The sequence below is a fragment of the Curcuma longa genome, chromosome 21 (assembly GCF_044706935.1).
Source record: "Curcuma longa cultivar G26 ecotype Majalengka, Jawa Barat chromosome 21, ITB_CL_G26_1.1, whole genome shotgun sequence".
In the NCBI taxonomy this organism is placed as follows: domain Eukaryota; kingdom Viridiplantae; phylum Streptophyta; class Magnoliopsida; order Zingiberales; family Zingiberaceae; genus Curcuma; species Curcuma longa.
In genome coordinates, this window is record NC_133881.1 from 10,784,750 (window position 1) to 10,804,059 (window position 19,310).

Consider the following 19,310-nt stretch of genomic DNA (forward strand, 5'->3'; position numbering starts at 1 on the left):
CTCCTAAACCCGCCTACCAAGCGCCTCCTTAATTATTAAACATAATCAAGCACTTACAATATAACTTAAATGAGTTATATGTCCCCGAGACAACAGTGCATCTGAATTGTGATCTTAGGATTCACAATTTGACGTATTTATAATTTTTTTTTCCAAATGAGGAACACAATCAAAGAATGTTGGCAATCTGGATTGGCTACCGTATGCGCTTCCCGATTTACCCTGGTGGTCGGTGAAAAACTTCCGTGGGACCGGACTGGCCACCCCAGGGATTGAGTCCATGAGACTGACTGGGATTTATCATTTTTTTTAATGAGTTATATATAAAAGGAATCAAGCACTTACATTATTAATGGTTCTTTTTCTGTAAGTTGTATACAAATGTGGGTATCCAACTGGGAAAAAATCTATAAAAAATTATTTGGATAGAATTGAAGAGCCGAAAGTTGAGACCGATAGTATTAAAGTGACAATTAACGATTCATAACTGCCTCATTAGTTGAAGCAACAGGTAATCCAGGCTCCTTGAGAATGAGGGAGTTAATGTTTCCTTCATTAGCTCTATTAATTAAAAAAACTCGATCAGATTAAATATATAGAATAAGGCTTACAATAAGAAACCTTTCTTTTTATTCTTTGCTATGAATCAAACTATGCAAAAATCACCAATAACTGATTCAGTATTTCTAGAAAGATAGATTTAACTTATCCATCCTTCATGTCTGTGCAGCACAAAATCACACCAGAACATTACACGAGGATCTTAAATTTAACTCCTATGTACCTCTTTCTCAGTATCTCAACAAACCTACATTTTCACCATTCAAAGAAATTGGGTTGTTTCTTATTCGATCCCGGCATAAGATGGGCTCATGTAAGATAAGACAAGAAAGGAAAAGTGAAGCAAAAACATAGGCAATAAATATCATCAGTTCGTAAAACTGATTGGAGGATAAAACAGAAAAGGCTCGAGAAGAGTTCATGGTGAAAATAAGAGCTCTGACTGTTGTTTCTGCACATTTGGAGAGGAAGACATTAAAGTCAAGGCTTCAGTCACATAAGACATGGCACTTAAAGCTGCTTTGAGGACCTCCTGTGAGCAGCCGGGCTTCACAATGCTTCTTACCTATATATGATCAAAAAATAGAATAAAAAATAAGCAGGAAATTTCAAAGTTTTTTCTCAGAATTATGGGTGAAGAATATTCCTAAGCGAAAGGTAATCAGGTAGAATCCAGTGAAATAGAACAGAAAAGTTTCAGTAAAAATTTATTCGAAAGTAGTTCATGATACCAGTGTAAAGGATAGATAAAAAAGAATGACCATAATGCAAAAGTAACAAAATTAAAATGTTCATTAAATGACATGAAAAAAACAACCTCATCAAGGTATTCCTGAAACTTTTTGATCCTGCCCATGTAGTCTTTATCTTCAACACACAGTGTGATAGGTTTAGCATCGGCACCAGGTCCATCAAATTGGAGAGGTCCTGGGTTTCTATAAATATCGTCCATCAGAAACCTTGAAAAGTTGTTTCTTAGTGACCTGGAACACAAATTCAGGTAAGGTTGATTGAAGAGAACATGCTAATGCATAATTCTCAAATGGAGGAAGAAATGATCGCTGAGATCCTCAACTACTTTGCATTCTTTTTCTACAAATGAAGATTCTACAAATTATTTAGCTTATACTATAACAAAGTGAAGATTTGTTGGAATATCTGGTTAACACCGGCCAGATGCATTTTCATTCAACAGAAGAGAAATGCCTAATCAGCAAATGACAAAATAGAAAAGTTCCGATAAAGGATCTGCAAGATTGGATATACATACTCATATGCTTTTCCTTTCAAGTCAACTGTGGCAGGATGGATGACAGGTTTTCCAATTGAGGTGACTCCGGGATGACATGACCAATGTTTCTTCACAGACATCATTGCCTAGCAACAAACAAAGCACCTCGTCCAATGAGTCTATATACATTATTTAAAGGGCAATTAGTATTTGCTTCAATTGCAGTTCAGCCCTTAAATCAGGTGTCAATTTGTGTACCAAATTTTAAAAAATCTGTTATCAATTTGGCCAGCAAAGCATTTCTTCAAACAGATATCAGCAGCTAGACCCATAAACAAAGCAAGCGTGTGCCAGAGGGCTTTCTTAATAGGAAAATAAACTGACATTGTATAAAGTGTAACACAATTTGAGTCAAAATATTGAAAGAGTTTTTCTAAGTACAAACTACAATTTGAGTCAAAATATTGAAAATAGACAAAGATCATGTTTGGTTCTCGATTTGGTTTCAGTAACAAATTGATTAAGTAGAAGATCTTACTGTAATTGGAGCAGCGCCACATTTCCACTTGTTCACAGGATTTTTAAGATTTGTAATGGTAGCCATGTACCCATTCAAACCAGCTGCTAATATGTGATAGCACACATGGCCAAGAACCTAAAAAGAGCATTAATTTGATAGATGTCTCAGTTCAGATGATGAACTTAAAGATACCTGAGCTGAAAATGTGAGACTTACAAAGGCATAGTCGCAATCAAATTTTGATGGTAAGGATCCTCGAGCTTGATATCCAAAAAAGTGGCAGATAGCATTGAACTTTTTCCCCTTGTAGGTACCTTCTTTCTGCAAAAAGATAATAAAATAATAAAAAGTTAAACTGTTTGCATAGAGGATGAAAGATGCAACATAAAAAATGAAATAAAGGAATATAACCACTTGATAGAAAGAAAAATGTTAGTCAGCCCGCCAGAAATTCTCTAAGAACTGGAAGTCTTGAACTTAAGATGAACTTACCAAGCGTCTGTTCATTTCGGTCTCAACTAACTGTGCAAGAAGCTTCTCTGTCTCAATCTAGAAAGAAAAGCATTAAGCGTAAGAGATGAAAAAGACTCGTTTCATATATTTTCAATCTGTCAAAATGTTAGATGTTTACTTGGGAAAGCTGTGCAGAGTCATCAGATTCTGGATGCAAAAGTAACTGCAGTGTGCAAAATGTAGTTAAATAGTTGTAGGAATAAATATAAACATCTAAAAATGTTCCTGTTACAAGAAGCAATTCAAGAGAAGACCTGTCTCCTGATGAATGGTGGCAAGAATTCAAATAGAGCAGATGCCCAAGGTGAAAGTTGAGATGAAATATCATCAACAGACACTCCTCGGTGATGAAGAACATGAATTTCCTAATCCATTTGACCATAAAATAAAACAGAAATAAGCTTCTGGGCTTCAATCTGATCAGCAACGGAAGTATAATAAAGTGGGTTTATTTTACTTGAAGCAATGCATATAATTCTGGTATACTCTCCACAAGCCCCTCCGGAATAAGGACGACACCGTGATTTTTGTCTGTATCAGAAATCATTGGTAAATCAGTAAAGGATACATAGATCATTAAATCCAGAGATAGTCCTCATGTTACCCTTCTCTGCCCTGGCTTGGACTGAATCACATATTTGTTTTGTAATATCAAAAATTGTAGATTTAGATGATGTGACCTCCTCCCCTAGGATGACCTGGAATCAGTAAACAATAAACCCACATCAACATGTGCAAAAAAAAAAAACAAAGAAAGTTGGCAAGCATGGATAAATGTCATTAAACATAAGAACTGACCAGATTGGGATGTGACTGGAGAGTACATTCTAAAGCCACATGGGAAGCCTTGCGGCCCATCAGGCGAATAAAGTAATAATACTGAAAAGTAATTCAGATCTTCAATATGTCGAAGAAACAAAAGAAAGCTAAGCAAGTAATAACAAGCTTTCAAATAGCATAAAAATTGAAAAGCATCATGATCAAAAGAACAAAGGATAAAATTCCGTTAAGCTACAGATTACTCTATTAGCTTGGAATGATACCAGTTTAATGCCGATTCATATCAATGCAACATAGGGGGTGGACCATGTACCCTCCTATTTATCATTTTCCCCTGCCCCTGCCCCTGCCCCTGCCCCTGCCCCGTCCGACCTCCACCGCCCTTGCCCTTGCAGTCTGCTCCCTAAACCATTAATTCATCCTTGCCAAGTGCAAAGATGGCTTTTACCAAGCCCCTTCTGCAGAAACCATCCACTTTAGCCCAGTTCAAACATAAACGTATGGGTCCAAAGGAGCTTGAAGTCTCTTCCACAATGGCTTTTACACAACTAAACAGATGAGAGGAAGTAGATGTTTCCTCGTAGAATTCCTTCTCTGAAAGTAGATAGGTTGTTAATGAATTTGTGGGCCCTTCTTAACTTGGGCTCTTTTTCAAGGTAAAAGTAGGTTACATGCTTTTTGAGAATAACCAATATCATTCTGCTACCAATACAACTATGGTAGGAGGATGTGAGGGTATTCGACACTTCTCTTCGACGATCAAGGCAGGGGAATTAGAGAAAGATGTTGAAGGCAGGCAAGTTGGGATCAAGGACTCATCAACAGGGAAGATACAACGGCATGGAAAGTCATGTACAAGTTCCCCTTGGAGCTGATTTGATAGGGAATTTAAGCAATGTTGCTCGTCACAACATCCTCAGTCATGATCCCTGTATCACCAAGAATATTAGCCTACAGAAAACTCCTTCCTCACCATGATCAGATCTGCAACTTGAATCTCTATTGCATGATCATCTACTTCGTCTCCCTTGCCAACTGTAGCTATGACCTCAACCAACTTGACTTCCACCACCACAAGATCATTGAGGAAATCACTGAATTAGTGATGAGTCTCTACTAAACACCTCCTTGACATGGCCACCATTACCTTGCTCTCATCTGATGTCCTCTGTTTCCAAATTACAATCCCAACGTTTGCCTTCATAAATATTAGCCTCCTGAAAGTGTTTGTAATCATCAACACTGACCTAGAGCTAAAAAAAGGTTTTCCGTTCTTGGATCCTAGAATCATACCTGTCTTGCCCTTGTTGGAGGTTGAGTTGCTTAATAAAATCATGAATTGATCCTCCAATAGCACAGACTGATCTTTTATAATTGAGTGTGCTTTTCCATAACATTGGTGTTGTCTTCCTTCTCATTATGTGCAAGAGTTTCATCTCCTTATCAACAACAGACCTCTACATGCCATTTCCTACACAATGGGACATGAAGGAGCATCAACTCAACCCCTCCAATGTCATTTTGAAGCTCTCCCCGTTAATGAATGATCCAGGCTCACATCCAGTGCATTCAGTGGACTAAGCAAACCATAGTAGAAATTCCACTATCAATACAGCGGATCAACAATTCTCATTGTTTCAACCACCAGTTGTGGAGAGCTACTGAAGAAAGCAGCTTTGTGAATTTGACGGGAAGAGCAGTGATGTATGCAAGATTGCAAGAGATGAATTCATCTAAGAGCGAACAAGTGATGGAACCAAAGGGATAGAAAGCTAATTCCTTCACTGTTACTAATGCAATCTCAGAATTCAAGTGACACATTGCCTTATGGGAATGGACATCACAGGGGAAAAGCACAGTAGAAATGACAAAATGATGGGTTTAAAAACAGGGTATAGCATGTATACAGTTTTTATGATTGAAAAGAATCAAGAACCTAAAGTGAAAACTAGATTGGATTCTTTTTTTGCATTTTTTTAGTGCTATATTCAAACACAAGGAAGAACAACCAATCTAGGTTATCACAAAGCTTAAATTTTAAGCAACAGGAGTAAGGCAGTACCTTTTCAGCTGAGAGAGCATCTGTGCATACATTGCTAATCAGTTGTGAGTTAACCTGTAAATAGGATGACAAAAGTACATTTTGTTAGGAAATTTCATTGAGCAATATGAACCACAACCAGGGAAAGTGTGAAGGGAGAGCTCAATGTTAATTGGAGAATATATTTTGAAAATAAAAAGAATGTTATGTGAATTCCAGTTGCAATCCATTTTAGAATAGTTTACCAAGAGCATAGTATCATGAAACTAACAACATAAATAACAAAATATTACATAAGTAATTAGTCACACAAAAAAAAGTTACCTTGCATATTGTGTCAAACCCAACATTTGTTTCAACAAATTGGTTCTTTAGATCTCCATTTAAGGTTACAGGAACCCCAACCACCTGCCAACAAAATTTCTATGCATTTTAGTCATAGAAGGTATAACAAGACAAACTTTTCCTCACAAAGGTTCACCAAATTCCCAATCATATCTTCATCAAAAGTGTTAAATTAAAGTCTTTAGGTCACCAAACAGATACTAAAAAATATTAGTTAATTTGCCAAGTCAACAAAGTCAAAATCAGAACCTTTGTTGGGCATTTTAACTCAGCAAATGTCTCCGCAAGCTGAGCAGCATCTGTGTTGGAAGTAACTCCTAGAGAAGTATAACAAAAACAAGGCAATCAACAGCTGATCCTGGTTATCTGAACAGATATACTTTTGCATAATTAGACAACACCTCCAATAATGACGAGACCATCTAGCTTCAATTCCTTGCAGGCCAAAATGGTAGCATTGACTTGCTCAGTTGATCTTATTTGATCTTTTGTCCGGCCAAGTAAATCATAGCCCCCTAAAGCCAGGGAAACATTATAGTTAGAGTAGATGTGTCAATATAGGAGATGAAAAATTGTCAATTCATAGATATCCTTCAAAAACCTTGATTTTTATAAGTTGATAGGATATCATCAGTTATTTCCAAACTTTTCTTTGCAAATAATCCTTCGGTACCTCCTGCAACATACAAGGAAATGAGAATCAAAGAAGGTAACAGGATACAAAAACAATTCAGCACAATCATAAAACCATTTAAATCATCCAAGTAGCTACCTAGTAAACACAAGCTAGTAAAGGAAAACAAATATGATTTAAACATACAAATTGGAAATTGAGAAAAAATAATCTGTGAGGAAAAGCATCCACTTGTAGATGTAGGTTAGGTCCAACAAACATCTGAAAAAATATTCATACTCAACAAGGTTATGTACAGAATAACCTCAAAGAAATAAAATAGCATGGACTTAAATACATTCATTGATACATAAAATAACCTCACAAACAAGTCTATTGCATGGACAGATAACAGTGTCTTTTGAGGCTTCAACTATGGCAAGATTCTTTTTCTAGTGTAATGTAAAAGTAGGGAAGAGGGAAACATAAAAAAGGAAAGGGAGAGAGAAGATTGTAGCAGTATGCTTTTATGATAGTATCCAAGAAATTAAATTATTATTATTAATAAACAATTTAACGTGATGCACCAGTGGATCAGAATTTATTAAATGAAGGCTTGGCAGTACTTGCAGAAAGTCCAAAAAGAAAGCGTAGGAGACATGTAAGATTGGATAATAAGTACTAAATTGGCAAAAAAGTAAAATACCAAGTAAATCATGCTATATACCAACCCTACAACAAGTAAATAATTTATATTTAGAGTAAAATAGCAGACAAATAATCATTTATACTTGACCAACAAGTATTGTATGTAGAGTTAAGAGGCAAATCCTACTAAACCACCAGTGTTGAGGTGTATAATCATCTGAGCCTGATGTTATTCAAGAAAAGCTAATTTATAGTTTTAATGAAAATCCAATAAATAGCAGATATACTTACCAACAAACCCAAGCAATGTACTGTTAGGGTTATGAGTTTTGATAGCATTATAAAGACCCCAAATGACGTTGTGACCTCCAGGGGATTGCCTGCCACAAAATACTATACCAACCCTACAACACAAAGCAGAAAAATGGTTGAAACATTAAAAAAATCTAAGACAAGTTGCGAAGTGTGCAAAGGTATCAACAGAAAAGGACAATACAAAAAATTGCTTTATGTCTAAAACAGTTATAATGCCCAGACACGTCCATCCCAAGAGATGAAGAAGAATCAACTAATTAAATAAATTTATCAACTTTAAAATTTATCAACTTTAAAATTTATCAATTCAAACTTATGCCTCAAAGCTGCCAGTAAATTGGCAAGCATACAATTCCATTTTTGCCAATAAATTGCAGATTGACCTCAAAGCTATCGGGGAGTTGATAGTAAAAGCATGATTTAAAATCTCAAACCATGTCGAAGTTTCGATCTCCAATCAGAACGATACAGTTTTGGTATCGTATCGTGCCGATATAATTTTGATATTTTTTAAATATAAAATATATTAACTAAAAATAAAAAATTTAATCTAAATATTTAAAAATAAAATAAAATATAATTTTTAAAAAATATATATATTAAATTAATGAGATAATTTTATTAGATTTTAATTAAATCTATTTAAATTATTCAATCATAGTTAGAAATTGATTAAAATTATTAACATAAAATTATTTAATTAAATCTCAAACCTAACTCCGGATATTCTGCTTGTAAGTCCGACGAGTCACGCAGGCCGAGATGCGTCACCCTAGCCCAACAATGGTCCTGGATACGTCGTTGTGATCGTGCGATGCTCCCGGACACATCGCCGATCCCAAGTGATGCATACAAGCTTGTCGTCGGGCTCATGCGATGCATCTGGGCTCATCGTCGGGCCAGCACAAAGAGTTTAACGCGTTGCGCAGCCAAGACACATTGCACAAGCCAAGACACGTCGCCCAAGCCGACGACGGGCCTGGACGCTTCGCCTGGATGGCGCAATGTGTCCAGACACATCGTCAGGCCTGCGCAACGTGTTCAACACGTTCTAGCGCGCCGACATCTTATGTCGATGCCGGTCCGCTAGCGAAATAAGAATTTTCACCTATTTTGTCCTAAATGACTTGAGATTTCAATCTATGAGTAAAAGTACCCTATCAATATTTTCAAAATCAGACAACATATGACTCAACAAACTGACAAACAGGTTACCAATGATTTATTCAACTGGTAAGGCAAAATCAGTCACCTAATCCTTGTTCATCCAAACACACAACCCGCAAGGCTTCAAAAAAGGCACATTTATTGCTATGCAGCAAGAATATCTCCCTACTTGACCTACCAATTTCCTTCATCCTAGTAGTTCCTTCCAGTTGTGTCCTTCTAACCATTCTAAATTGATTGAATCATCAATTCACAAATCAATCTCAATGATCCTTTGAATCCCATTAGCTTGCCTCTAAGAAAAGATTAGGCTAGAATTAATTTTCTACTTTTCTTACAACATACAGTCCTATCCTCTTTGAGTTGCTAATTCTCTAAAAGTTCCATTTTCCTAATGTAGTGCATAATTTGGTGCAGTTGGATATGGGGTGAAGTTGACAGGTTCATAATACAATATGCCTGAAATAAAATAACTCATGTACTTTTAAGTGAATGTCAATGTTTAAAAGAAGAGCATATGTAGAAATGCACCTAATACTTGGTTGCTCCACTATGATGTGTGCATCTAGAACGTTGGCGGTTGGCCTTAAAAAATGTGCCAATGGTTGTCCATATGTGTGTGGAAATACTTGGCTAATAACATGTGCATCAGTGGGATTAGCAGCAGTTGTTGTATCTCCAAACTCAACTCTAACTGTAGTGCCCTGCAGAGAGGATGAAAGAGAGATCTCTCAGACTACAGTGAAATGTGAATAGTAACAATCAGAATTTGTAGGCAATCAAAAGAGCTATATTTGAATGCTGGATGAGTTGAATCCAATAGCCAATGTTAAGTTCACTAAAAAAGAATAGTTTCTCTTCATATATTGTATAGGGATAATTACATGCATATATAGGACTCAATCTGAAAGGGTTACACCTAAAACATCAACGTGGGTAATGAGATTGCTGAACATTTGATGGCATGAGATAAAAAAAGGTATGATTCTCATTGCATATGATCCAACAACCCATTGTAAGGAACTGACACAACTGGATGTTGATTGCAGTACATGTCAAAATCTGCAAAATACTCATTTGTCATAATTTTTTAATCTGTATCGATATTCTTGAAGAAAAGTAATATAGGCAACTACTAACAATGAGTATTTGCTACAAATATTTACAATGTTTCAATAAAGCATCCATGCAAAATGGCAGCCTAGCAATTCCACGTATATCGTCCAAGCTTTCAAATGCGAGAACTCCCTAGTTGATAGGTTCAAAATTTAAGAATTCAAAAGTGGAGAAAAAAAAACATAATCATTTCAATTCCGTTTAACTATCCATAACATGGAGGCCAAAGCGACCAACAATTTCATTCAACTAATTTTGACTAAAATCTGACAAATGAATCCTCAAAATCAAGCATTTGTCACATGATTGAACAAATATTAGCAGATATAACTGCGAAGAGAATATCCATAATAGATTTAAAAAATCCAGAAAGATTTTCTCCCAGGCAGAACCTACGACACTCTTAAGAATACTTTCTTTATCTCCCTAATAGTCCTGAAAACCCTGTCAGTAAAAGAAACTAAATCCAAAATAAAGGCCGGCAAATAAACCACGAACGAAGACTTCTCTGTGCCCGACGACAACAACCCAAACAAGTGAAACCTCGGTTTCATGTTCACTCGTTTCAAGCGAGATACAGTATCGAGCGCGTAAAGCATGCGAGGAAAAGAGAGATCTAAAAGGAAAGTTTCATCCAACACTATCAAACTCGTAAACAACCAAAACCCACAAGATCCGTTAGGAATAAACAGCATCGACAAAGATCCAGCACTTCCCCGCATAACCCTACACAACAAAGAGAAAAACGTACTGATCCCTAGTAGAACAGAAACACAAGCACGGATCACAGATAAACAAGCCAGGTGAGCAAAAATGGCGGCGAAAGAAAGACAAAAAATCATAGTTCCGAAATGGCGGAAGCAAGACCTGAAGGCATGGCGGAAGCTCTGGTTGGTACAGCGCACGCTGCTTTTGCAGATCCGAGAGTTCCCTGGGTACGCCGTAGTCGGAATCCATCCTTCCCCACCAACCTCTCGCTTGTCTTCTCTTCTGTCTCTCTCTCTCTCTGCTGCGGCTGCGGCTGCGGCTGCTGCTTGTCGTGTTATAATCGACGCGACGAAGCGGCAGGTTTTCTTTAAAGTCGAACGAAGACATTGTATTCCATACATATCACCAAACAGATTAATCTCTAAAACGACTGGTTTATTTCTGTGGGCTCTATTAATCCGACCAAACGAGATTCAGAATTCAGTTGTAGTTGTTGGAGCAGAGATGGGTGATCTCGCCACCGAACCCTCTGATCCAATCATTGGAGAAACCCTAGGCCTTTGGTTTATTCGATCCGTTTTAAGGGGAAACAAATGGGAGCCATCACACTCCTGCCCAGACACGTACCCGCCAAGATAGAATCTTCATGATTTGACCTATTGTTTCTGATTGGTTCGTCTCTGATTCGGTGGGTGTTTAAACAAGAGTGTTGTATTATCAGATGTATTAAAATAATAAAGGTAAATTAAATATATATATATATATATATATATATATACACATTAACTTCTTCAAATTATCAAATTTTAAAAATTTGCAAATTTTTCGGGATTAAGATAGAAAGATATTCGATTAACTCTACCAACTCTTTTAAAGTTATTTTATCAAATTAAAAATTTGAAAATGTTGATAAACAGAACAAATTAATTTTATGACTGTGGAATTTTCAAACTGTTAAAAATTTATCAATCAATAATTAATGATATAGATTCATTGACTCAATCCCCTCTTATGTATATCCAATGAGTTTTTATCTTATTCTCCTTATTCTGTTAAGGATGAGAATAAAATTATCATTATTTTTTCTTTTTCCTACTTCTTCCTCCAAGTACAGGATAACTCCAAGTGATTATGAATTTTTTCTATCAATTAAGGCTCTCCCTCGCTGCTCCCATAGGGATAGTCTACAAGGTTTATAATTACTCCTTTTACTACAAGATTGATACCACTCAGATGAAGAATAATAAAAAAAATACTCGATATATTAGTAATTTAAATAAAGAAGAGTTAAAATAAAATAATAGAAAATGAATATATTTTTTATTGCTAATGAATAAAAATTTGATTACAATCATAAGCTATACATTTCTTTGGCAAAAGGTGGAATAAGTCACTCCAGCGGCCTACACAATCAGCCCCCTACAACTATCTGTGAGAAGATAAATCAAGAAACTGTAATTGGTCATGACGGAGGAAGATATTGCCTCGGAATCATAGGCTAAACATGTCTTTATATAGTAGTATAAAAAACTAAAATGATCCTAAAATCATATTATAAATCCTAAAATTAAGCATCTAGATTTAACCTTAGTCAATCCTTTATTCAAAACATATACATTAAATACAAACATATTCTATCTTAATTTTGACTTGATTTAAATAATACAACATAGTCTTCCTTAAACCAAATCACTAATGTTAGTCATCCCAATCACCTTCTTCAACTTGAGAAAAGTCTCTATCTTCATTGGTTTTGTAAAGATATCTGCAACTTGACATTTACTAGGGCAACACTGGATGTTGATTTATTTTTCTGCAACTCATTCTCTAATTTTATGATACTTGATATCTATATGCTTGTTACGACCATGACAGACTGAATTCTAATTAGATAATACAATTGTTGACTTGTTATTACAAAAAATTATCGTAGGGTTATCTTGTTTGTGTTGTAGAAAATTTAAAATTTTTCTTAGTCAAATTGCTTGCGTAGCATAATTTGTTACTGCTATATATTTTGCTTCTATTGTTGAAAATGCTACCACTTGCTATTTTTTAGAAGACCAAGAAAATATAGCTAAATCTAGATGAAAAGCATATCCAGATGTACTCTTTCTAGTCTTAAGATCTCCGGCCCAATCACTATCTGTATATCCAACAAGTTCTACAGTTTTATTAGTAAAATACAAAATTACATCATTAATTGTATCTTTGATATATCTGAGAATTCACTTTGCTGCAATCCAATGTGACTCCTTTAGTTTTTTCATAAACTTGCTAAGTACTCCAACTCCAAAAGAAATATCTGGCCTCATAGCAACCAAATATCTTAGACTCCCAATCAAACTTTTATAAGATGTAATATTCATACTCTTACCAGTTTTATCTTTGGATTATATTTTCAATCACGGGAGTAGGAATCGGTTTGGAGCATTCCATTCTAAACATTTTTAAAATATCATAAGCATATTTCTTTTGTGAGACAAAAATCTCATCATCCATTTGAATAACTTTAAGTCCTAGGAAATAACTCATTAAACTCATATCCGTCATTTCAAATTTACTAACCAAAGTCTCCCTAAATTCTGTGATTAACTTTAAATTATTTTTGATGAAAATCAGGTCATCAACATAAAGGCAGACTATGAGTGTATCACCAAATTTAATATGTATAGCATACAAAGCATGCTCATAAAGACATCTCAAAAAACCATTTTCAATAAAGTAAGAATCAATACAGCTATACTATGCTCTCAGAGCTTGTTTTAAACCATATAATGCTTTCTTTAACTTGTAAATCTTATTCTCTTCCTCTTTTTCACGTATCCTATAGGTTGTTCCACATATATTTCTTTTTCCAAGAAGCCATTGAGAAAAGTAGATTTCATATCCATTTGACACAGTTTCCAATTATTTTAAGCAAAAGTGAAATAAGCATGCGCATAGTATCAAGTCTACCTACAGGAGCAAAAACCTCAAAATAACTAATACCTGCTTTTTACTTGTAACCTTTTGCAACCAACCTTGCTTTAAAATGATCAATTTCACCATTTGACATATACTTTATCTTGTACACCCACTCTACTTCAACTGGTTCTTTTCTTGGAGGTAATTCAGTCAATTCCCAATAACCATTAGTTTCAATGGCATGAATTTTCTCATCTATTGCCTTCAACCAATGAGTCTTTTTAGCAACACCCTCAAAAGATATAGGATCGCAATATGCAAAAAGAGCAAGCTGAATAATTTCTTCATTAGACAGGTCATTATTATTACTTAATGCATAATCTTGCAAGCGAGCCGGTAATTAGCACTCATGTTGTGATCTCCTAGTTGGTGCTTCAAATTGTATAGAAACTTGAACATTATCTTCAGTAGGCTGCTCATCCAAAAAGTCGTTGGGAATATCAGGAACAACAATTAACTTTTCTTTTTCAATAGACTAACTCCAACTACTATGTTCATCAAAAATCATATCACGACTTATAATAACTTTCTTAGTTTCAGGATTATATAACTTATAAGCCTTTAATATATCACTGTGACCAATAAAAATACACTTCTCACATTTATCATCAAGTTTCTTTCTCAACTTATCTGGTACATGTGCATATGCCAAACAACCAAAGATTTTGAAATGTTTGACAGTCGGCTTTCTTTAACTCCAAGCTTCCTCAGGTGTATCTTAAACACTTCATGTTGGACGCCTATTCAACACATAAATAGCACAAGATATAGCTTCTGACCAGAAATGTTTAGGTAGATTTTTTGATTTCAACGTATATATTATCATGTCCATAACAGTTTTATTTTTTCTCTCAGCCACCCCATTTTGTTGTGGAGTGTATCTAGCTGTCATTTGATGTTGAATATCATGTTTTTTAAAAAAATCATCACAAATAATATATTCTGTACCTCTATTAGTTTTTAAGATTTTGATTTCAAGTCCACTTTGTTTTTCAATAAATAGCTTAAATTGCTTGAAATATCACATGCTTCTGACTTTTGATGTAGAAGATAAACCTAAGTTTTTCGACTCAAATCATCAATAAAAGTAATAAAATACTTATTACCTCCAAGTGATAGAACTTCCACTATGCATAAATTTGAACAAACAAGTTTTAACTGTTTTGTGGCTTTTCATGACTTTCCTACAGGAAAAGGTTCTCTATGCTTCTTGTCAATTAAATAAGTCTCACAAACATGAGTAGGCTTCATAATATCAGGTAACTCTAAAGCAACCTTCCTTCTCGCAAAATAGCTTACTCTAGAAAAATGAAAGTGCCCAAAACGTATACGCCACAACCAATTATCATCCAAAATCTCAGAATTAAAGCAAGAAAAAAATTTATGTTGAATTTTCAAAGGAAATAATTGATTTTGAGACATCTTTACCTTTGCTATCAACTTCCCTTTTCCATCTGTTATGGTGTAATACCCCTAAATAATGCATATTTTATAACCATTTTCTGATAATTATCTTATACTTAATAAGTTTTGGTGAAGTTCAAGAACATAAAACATATCAGATATAAAATTTTGAGAACCATCTTTCAACTGAATATAAATTTTACTTTTTCCTAAAATGGATATTTCTGTCTTATTTCCAAAAGTAACCTCTGACTGAATTGATTCATCTAACTTCGAGAATAGCTCTTTTTTCCACACATATGGTTACTACCTCCAGTATCCAAAAACCATACGTTCTCATCTACAAGTAAACTATTACTAACCAAAAGTAAAGTTTCACTTCTCACCATAATTTTCAACAATGTTTATCTAGTTGTCACGATTGTTGAATTTCTTGTATCTACAATATATAATTTTGTGCCCATATTTTTCACAATTATAGTAGTGAGCCGGAAACTTATCTTGCTTGACATAATCTCCACCTCTTCCTTGATTTGAGTAATTACCTCATCCTCTTCTTCTATATCCTCCTCTTCCTCTTCCACTTCCACGACCTCTATTGAATCCTCCTCTTTGACTAGAGTCAGCTGTATTAAGAGTAACCTGACTCTTTAAAGCTTCTTCATTTGTTGGTATTTTCGTCTTTGCTTTGATCCTATCAATATGACTTTCTATCATACCTTTTAATTCTGCAATTGTCAGCAGCTCAATATCATGTGATTCTTGACTTGAGACCACCACATGATATACTTTAATGGTATGGTTCGAAGAATCTTCTTAACTACGACATCATCTCCAACTTTATCTCCATATAATCTCATTTTATTGACAAGATTAGTAAGACGTAAAAAATATTGCTCAACTATTTCTGTAGAGGTTATTTCACATCGATTGTATAACACTCGTAGCGATTGCAACTTTGATTTTTGTGCTCGATCAACTCCTTTGTATGACAATTTTAAGATATGCCACGCCTCCTTTGCCGTCTTGGCATTTGCTATCATGCCAAAAATTGAATAATCTACTGCACAAGTTGATCTCAACGTTGAGAGAGTTTGCATCAGCTCCTTCTAAAAGACTGGGATCAATAGAGCTCCAAAGATTTTGAGCTTTCAAATGTGTAGATATCATTATCTGTTAAAAATTATAATTGAGTTTCTCATCTAATTTGGGATTAGACCAAACAACATTAAAATTATTTGTCATGTTTACTATTAAGAAAAACTAGCTAGAAGGTAATCTGGCTCTGATACTACTTTGATAGCACTCAGATAAAGAAAAGTCAAAAGAAAACACTCGATATCAGCAACTTAAATGAAGAAGAGATAAAATAAAATAGTGAAGAATTAATGTATTTCTTATTGCTGATGAATAAAAACTTGATTACAATCATAAGCTATACTTGAGAGGTGTTCTAAGACAGCCTTATAGTTATACTATTTATTGGATAAATAGAAATTCATAATTTGAGTGCATATTCTCTATGTGTTTGATTGAATCTTAAACTCATTTACTAAATGTCTGCAACATGATTCATAGCATGAGAGATTATATCATAACTTGTGAACATCTCTACATGTGCAATTATGAATGTATTGAAATTATCTCTAGTCGATGAATTGATGAACATGAATATCATCGATTTTGTTGAGACTAGCATGTTTTAAATTCCTTGATTTGTCAAACAACATTCTCACTGGCTAGAAACATTGGATATTGAGAGTTAAATATAGATTCTAGTTAAAGGTAATTAGTTCATTGGAGTGACTTGTTATGAGACTTCATATGGTTCAATACATATGTCAACGAAGATCTCAGTGCAGCATAAGTGTGAGTTTCCTTTGACTTACAGTATTTAAGTCACCTTGGTCATGTAGGCTTATACTTTGACATCTTAAACAAACATATCCGAGGAGGTGTGGACCCGAGATAATTAGGTATAAGTCGAAGTGCCCGAAGGTATTTAAATAGCCCATAGATGATTCAACACTTTGTGTAAAAAGAGACGTATACCCTACAATCGCTTGTTAGAATTGTTACTAAAAGTCTTTGACTAAAGCATCACATGTCAACAGTATGACACTCTTGGACTCTTGGACACATGTACGAGTAACTTGAATCCATAGGATAAAAAAGTAAGTTTGGGCTAGATATGACATAGTCAGCCTAGTGGAGACCAACACATATAAACCATATCTTTAACTAAGCAGTTATAACATGGTGAAAGGAATGAGACATGTCTCATTGTAGCTGCTAAAGGGTTTAGAAATATTCTAAAATTAATTGTTAATTTTTTGTTCAATTAAGGGTCATGATGTACTACTAGGTGTCACTCATGATCGTTCCGTAATTAATGATTAATTACAGACGACCAACATAATCGGGAACCTATTATTAGGTCACATGCACTATAAGTTTCTCTGAAGGATTTAAAATGAGTTTGAGAATTAGATTATCAAATCGAGAGAAATAAAGTCCGATTGGATCGGACAAAAGCAAAATAATGGACTTCGTCTTATGAAGATGAAATGAACCAACTTGGTTTGATTCATGATGGAAGACATTTTGACAAAATAGAAGAGATGAGGGGCTTCGTCTTGTGAAGATGACATGAACAAAATTAGTTTGGGGTCAAATCCGAGGTCGTTTGGTTATTTAATCAAGCGATTTAGTTTTGAACCAAATTGAACCCGATTCGCTACAGTAACTCTATATTAAACCTTAAGTCGGCTGTGTTTTATTTTGGCCTGAACCCGATCTATGAAAACCCAAACCCATTTTTTCCCTTCAGTTTAACCGCGTGAGAACGCTTCTCACGTGAGCCCAAGTTTTGGTCCTGCAAGAACCGGTAATAGGGGAGAATATAGGGATTGCGATAAAAGCTTCCGCCGGCCTCCTTCTCACGTCGGTGTGTGAAGGTGGAGCGGCCAGAAAACCCTAGCCGAGCTTCCCTCTCCTCCTCGAGTGTGGTGGCAGTTCTACCATGCAGAAACCCTAGATCGCGCACCCTCCTCCTTCTTAATCGATGGCTAACTGTGTGAGCGCGAGAAGCAGGGCAGCCTAGCTTTAATCAGCCTCCCGAGTGTCGCATTTCTCCCTCTCAAGTACGCTTGCCGCCTTCTTTATGAGAGCAGTCGAAAAAACCCAGGATGATCAAAGCCCTAAGCGTGCAGAGGAATTGAAATCGCAATCTATGTTGCTGACCGCGGGTGTAGACACGTCCAAATCGCGATCTGTCTTCCGATGGGCCGCTGGCCTTCCATGCCCAAATCACGATTTTACATCCCTGCGCCGAGCGATGATTCACGATCTTCTCCTCAGTTGAACATTCCCAACCGTGAGAGAAAATAATGGATCACGATTTATGCCTGTGGGTGTGTCGGAAAACCCTAGTCAATCTCATGGCTGTAGAAAATTCAAGCATACAAAATAATACATCACCTTTGAAAACTCACTCTTGTATTCATAAGATATGTTACAAGAATGAAATTTCTCTCACGAGAGGGGAAGATTATCCCTCTTGCTTGAGAATAAGAAGAGTAGAGAAGAAAAATAACAACCTTTTTGTTAAATAAAGAAGAATAAGACATCCCATTTTATAATAGATGAGATGATTAATTAGCCGTTGTCAACCAACAAATAATAATTATAAAATCAGCCAAATAATGACAAATAAATCAATTAATTAATGGCTTGGTTGTCAGCCAATTAATGATTGATAAATTAGCCAAATAAGGATTGATTTTACAACTAATCAATAGTTGGCCGATTGGCAAAATAAAAATATTTTTCTAGTTGGATAAAGATTGAATTCCAACTAGACAATTTTCTTTCTTTCAATACTCCCCCTCAAGTTTGGCGAATAGATATCTATGGAGCCCAACTTGATGATGACATTCTGCATTTGATTAACTGTAGTTCTCTTGGTAAAGATATCTGCAAGTTGCTCATGACTTCGCACATAAGGAGTAACTATAGTTTTGTCTTGGACCTTTTGACGAATAAAGTGGCAATCAACTTTGATGTGTTTGGTTCGCTCATGAAACACCGGATTTGAAGCAATGTGGATGGTTGATTGGTTGTCACAATATAGTTTGATGGGAGTTGTGACTATAAAACCCAGCTCTTCGACTAAAGCCTTCAACCAAACTATTTCACTGGTTGTGGTTGCCATAGCCCTATATTCTGCCTCTGTGCTTGATCTGGACACCACTGATTGCTTCTTGCTTTTCCAAGATATTAGATTTCCTCCAATAAACATGCAATATCCGGTAGTTGATTTTCTATCTTGAGTGTCTCCAGCCCAGTCTGCATCACAATAGCCTACAATCTCTGAACTATT

General features: G+C 35.4%; 1 protein-coding gene across 1 annotated transcript; it reads right to left on the reverse strand.

The window, feature by feature from the left end:
- Positions 1–693: 693 nt before the first annotated feature.
- LOC141814294 (pyrophosphate--fructose 6-phosphate 1-phosphotransferase subunit alpha-like) lies at positions 694–10,860 on the reverse strand. Its single transcript, XM_074702231.1, has 19 exons — positions 10,718–10,860; positions 9,266–9,438; positions 7,544–7,656; positions 6,593–6,667; positions 6,393–6,506; positions 6,241–6,308; positions 5,971–6,054; positions 5,668–5,721; positions 3,624–3,704; positions 3,430–3,523; positions 3,283–3,356; positions 3,080–3,190; positions 2,944–2,988; positions 2,805–2,861; positions 2,529–2,633; positions 2,331–2,447; positions 1,832–1,938; positions 1,379–1,544; positions 694–1,126 (listed from the first exon to the last, which is right to left on the reverse strand). Exons 1-19 carry the CDS (start codon positions 10,805–10,807, stop codon positions 980–982), a joined length of 1,875 nt encoding a protein of 624 aa, XP_074558332.1. The 5' UTR covers positions 10,808–10,860; the 3' UTR covers positions 694–979.
- Between the last annotated feature and the right edge of the window lie 8,450 nt (positions 10,861–19,310).

Excerpts from the sequence above, each read along its gene's own strand:
- LOC141814294 (XM_074702231.1), bottom strand. The coding sequence starts at position 10,807 with ATGGATTCCGACTACGGCGTACCCAGGGAACTCTCGGATCTGCAAAAG. Across the intron at positions 6,309-6,392 it reads TGGTCTCGTCATTATTGGAG|GAGTTACTTCCAACACAGAT; the intron begins GTGTTGTCTAAT and ends ATACTTCTCTAG. Across the intron at positions 2,989-3,079 it reads CACCATTCATCAGGAGACAG|TTACTTTTGCATCCAGAATC; the intron begins GTCTTCTCTTGA and ends TGCACACTGCAG.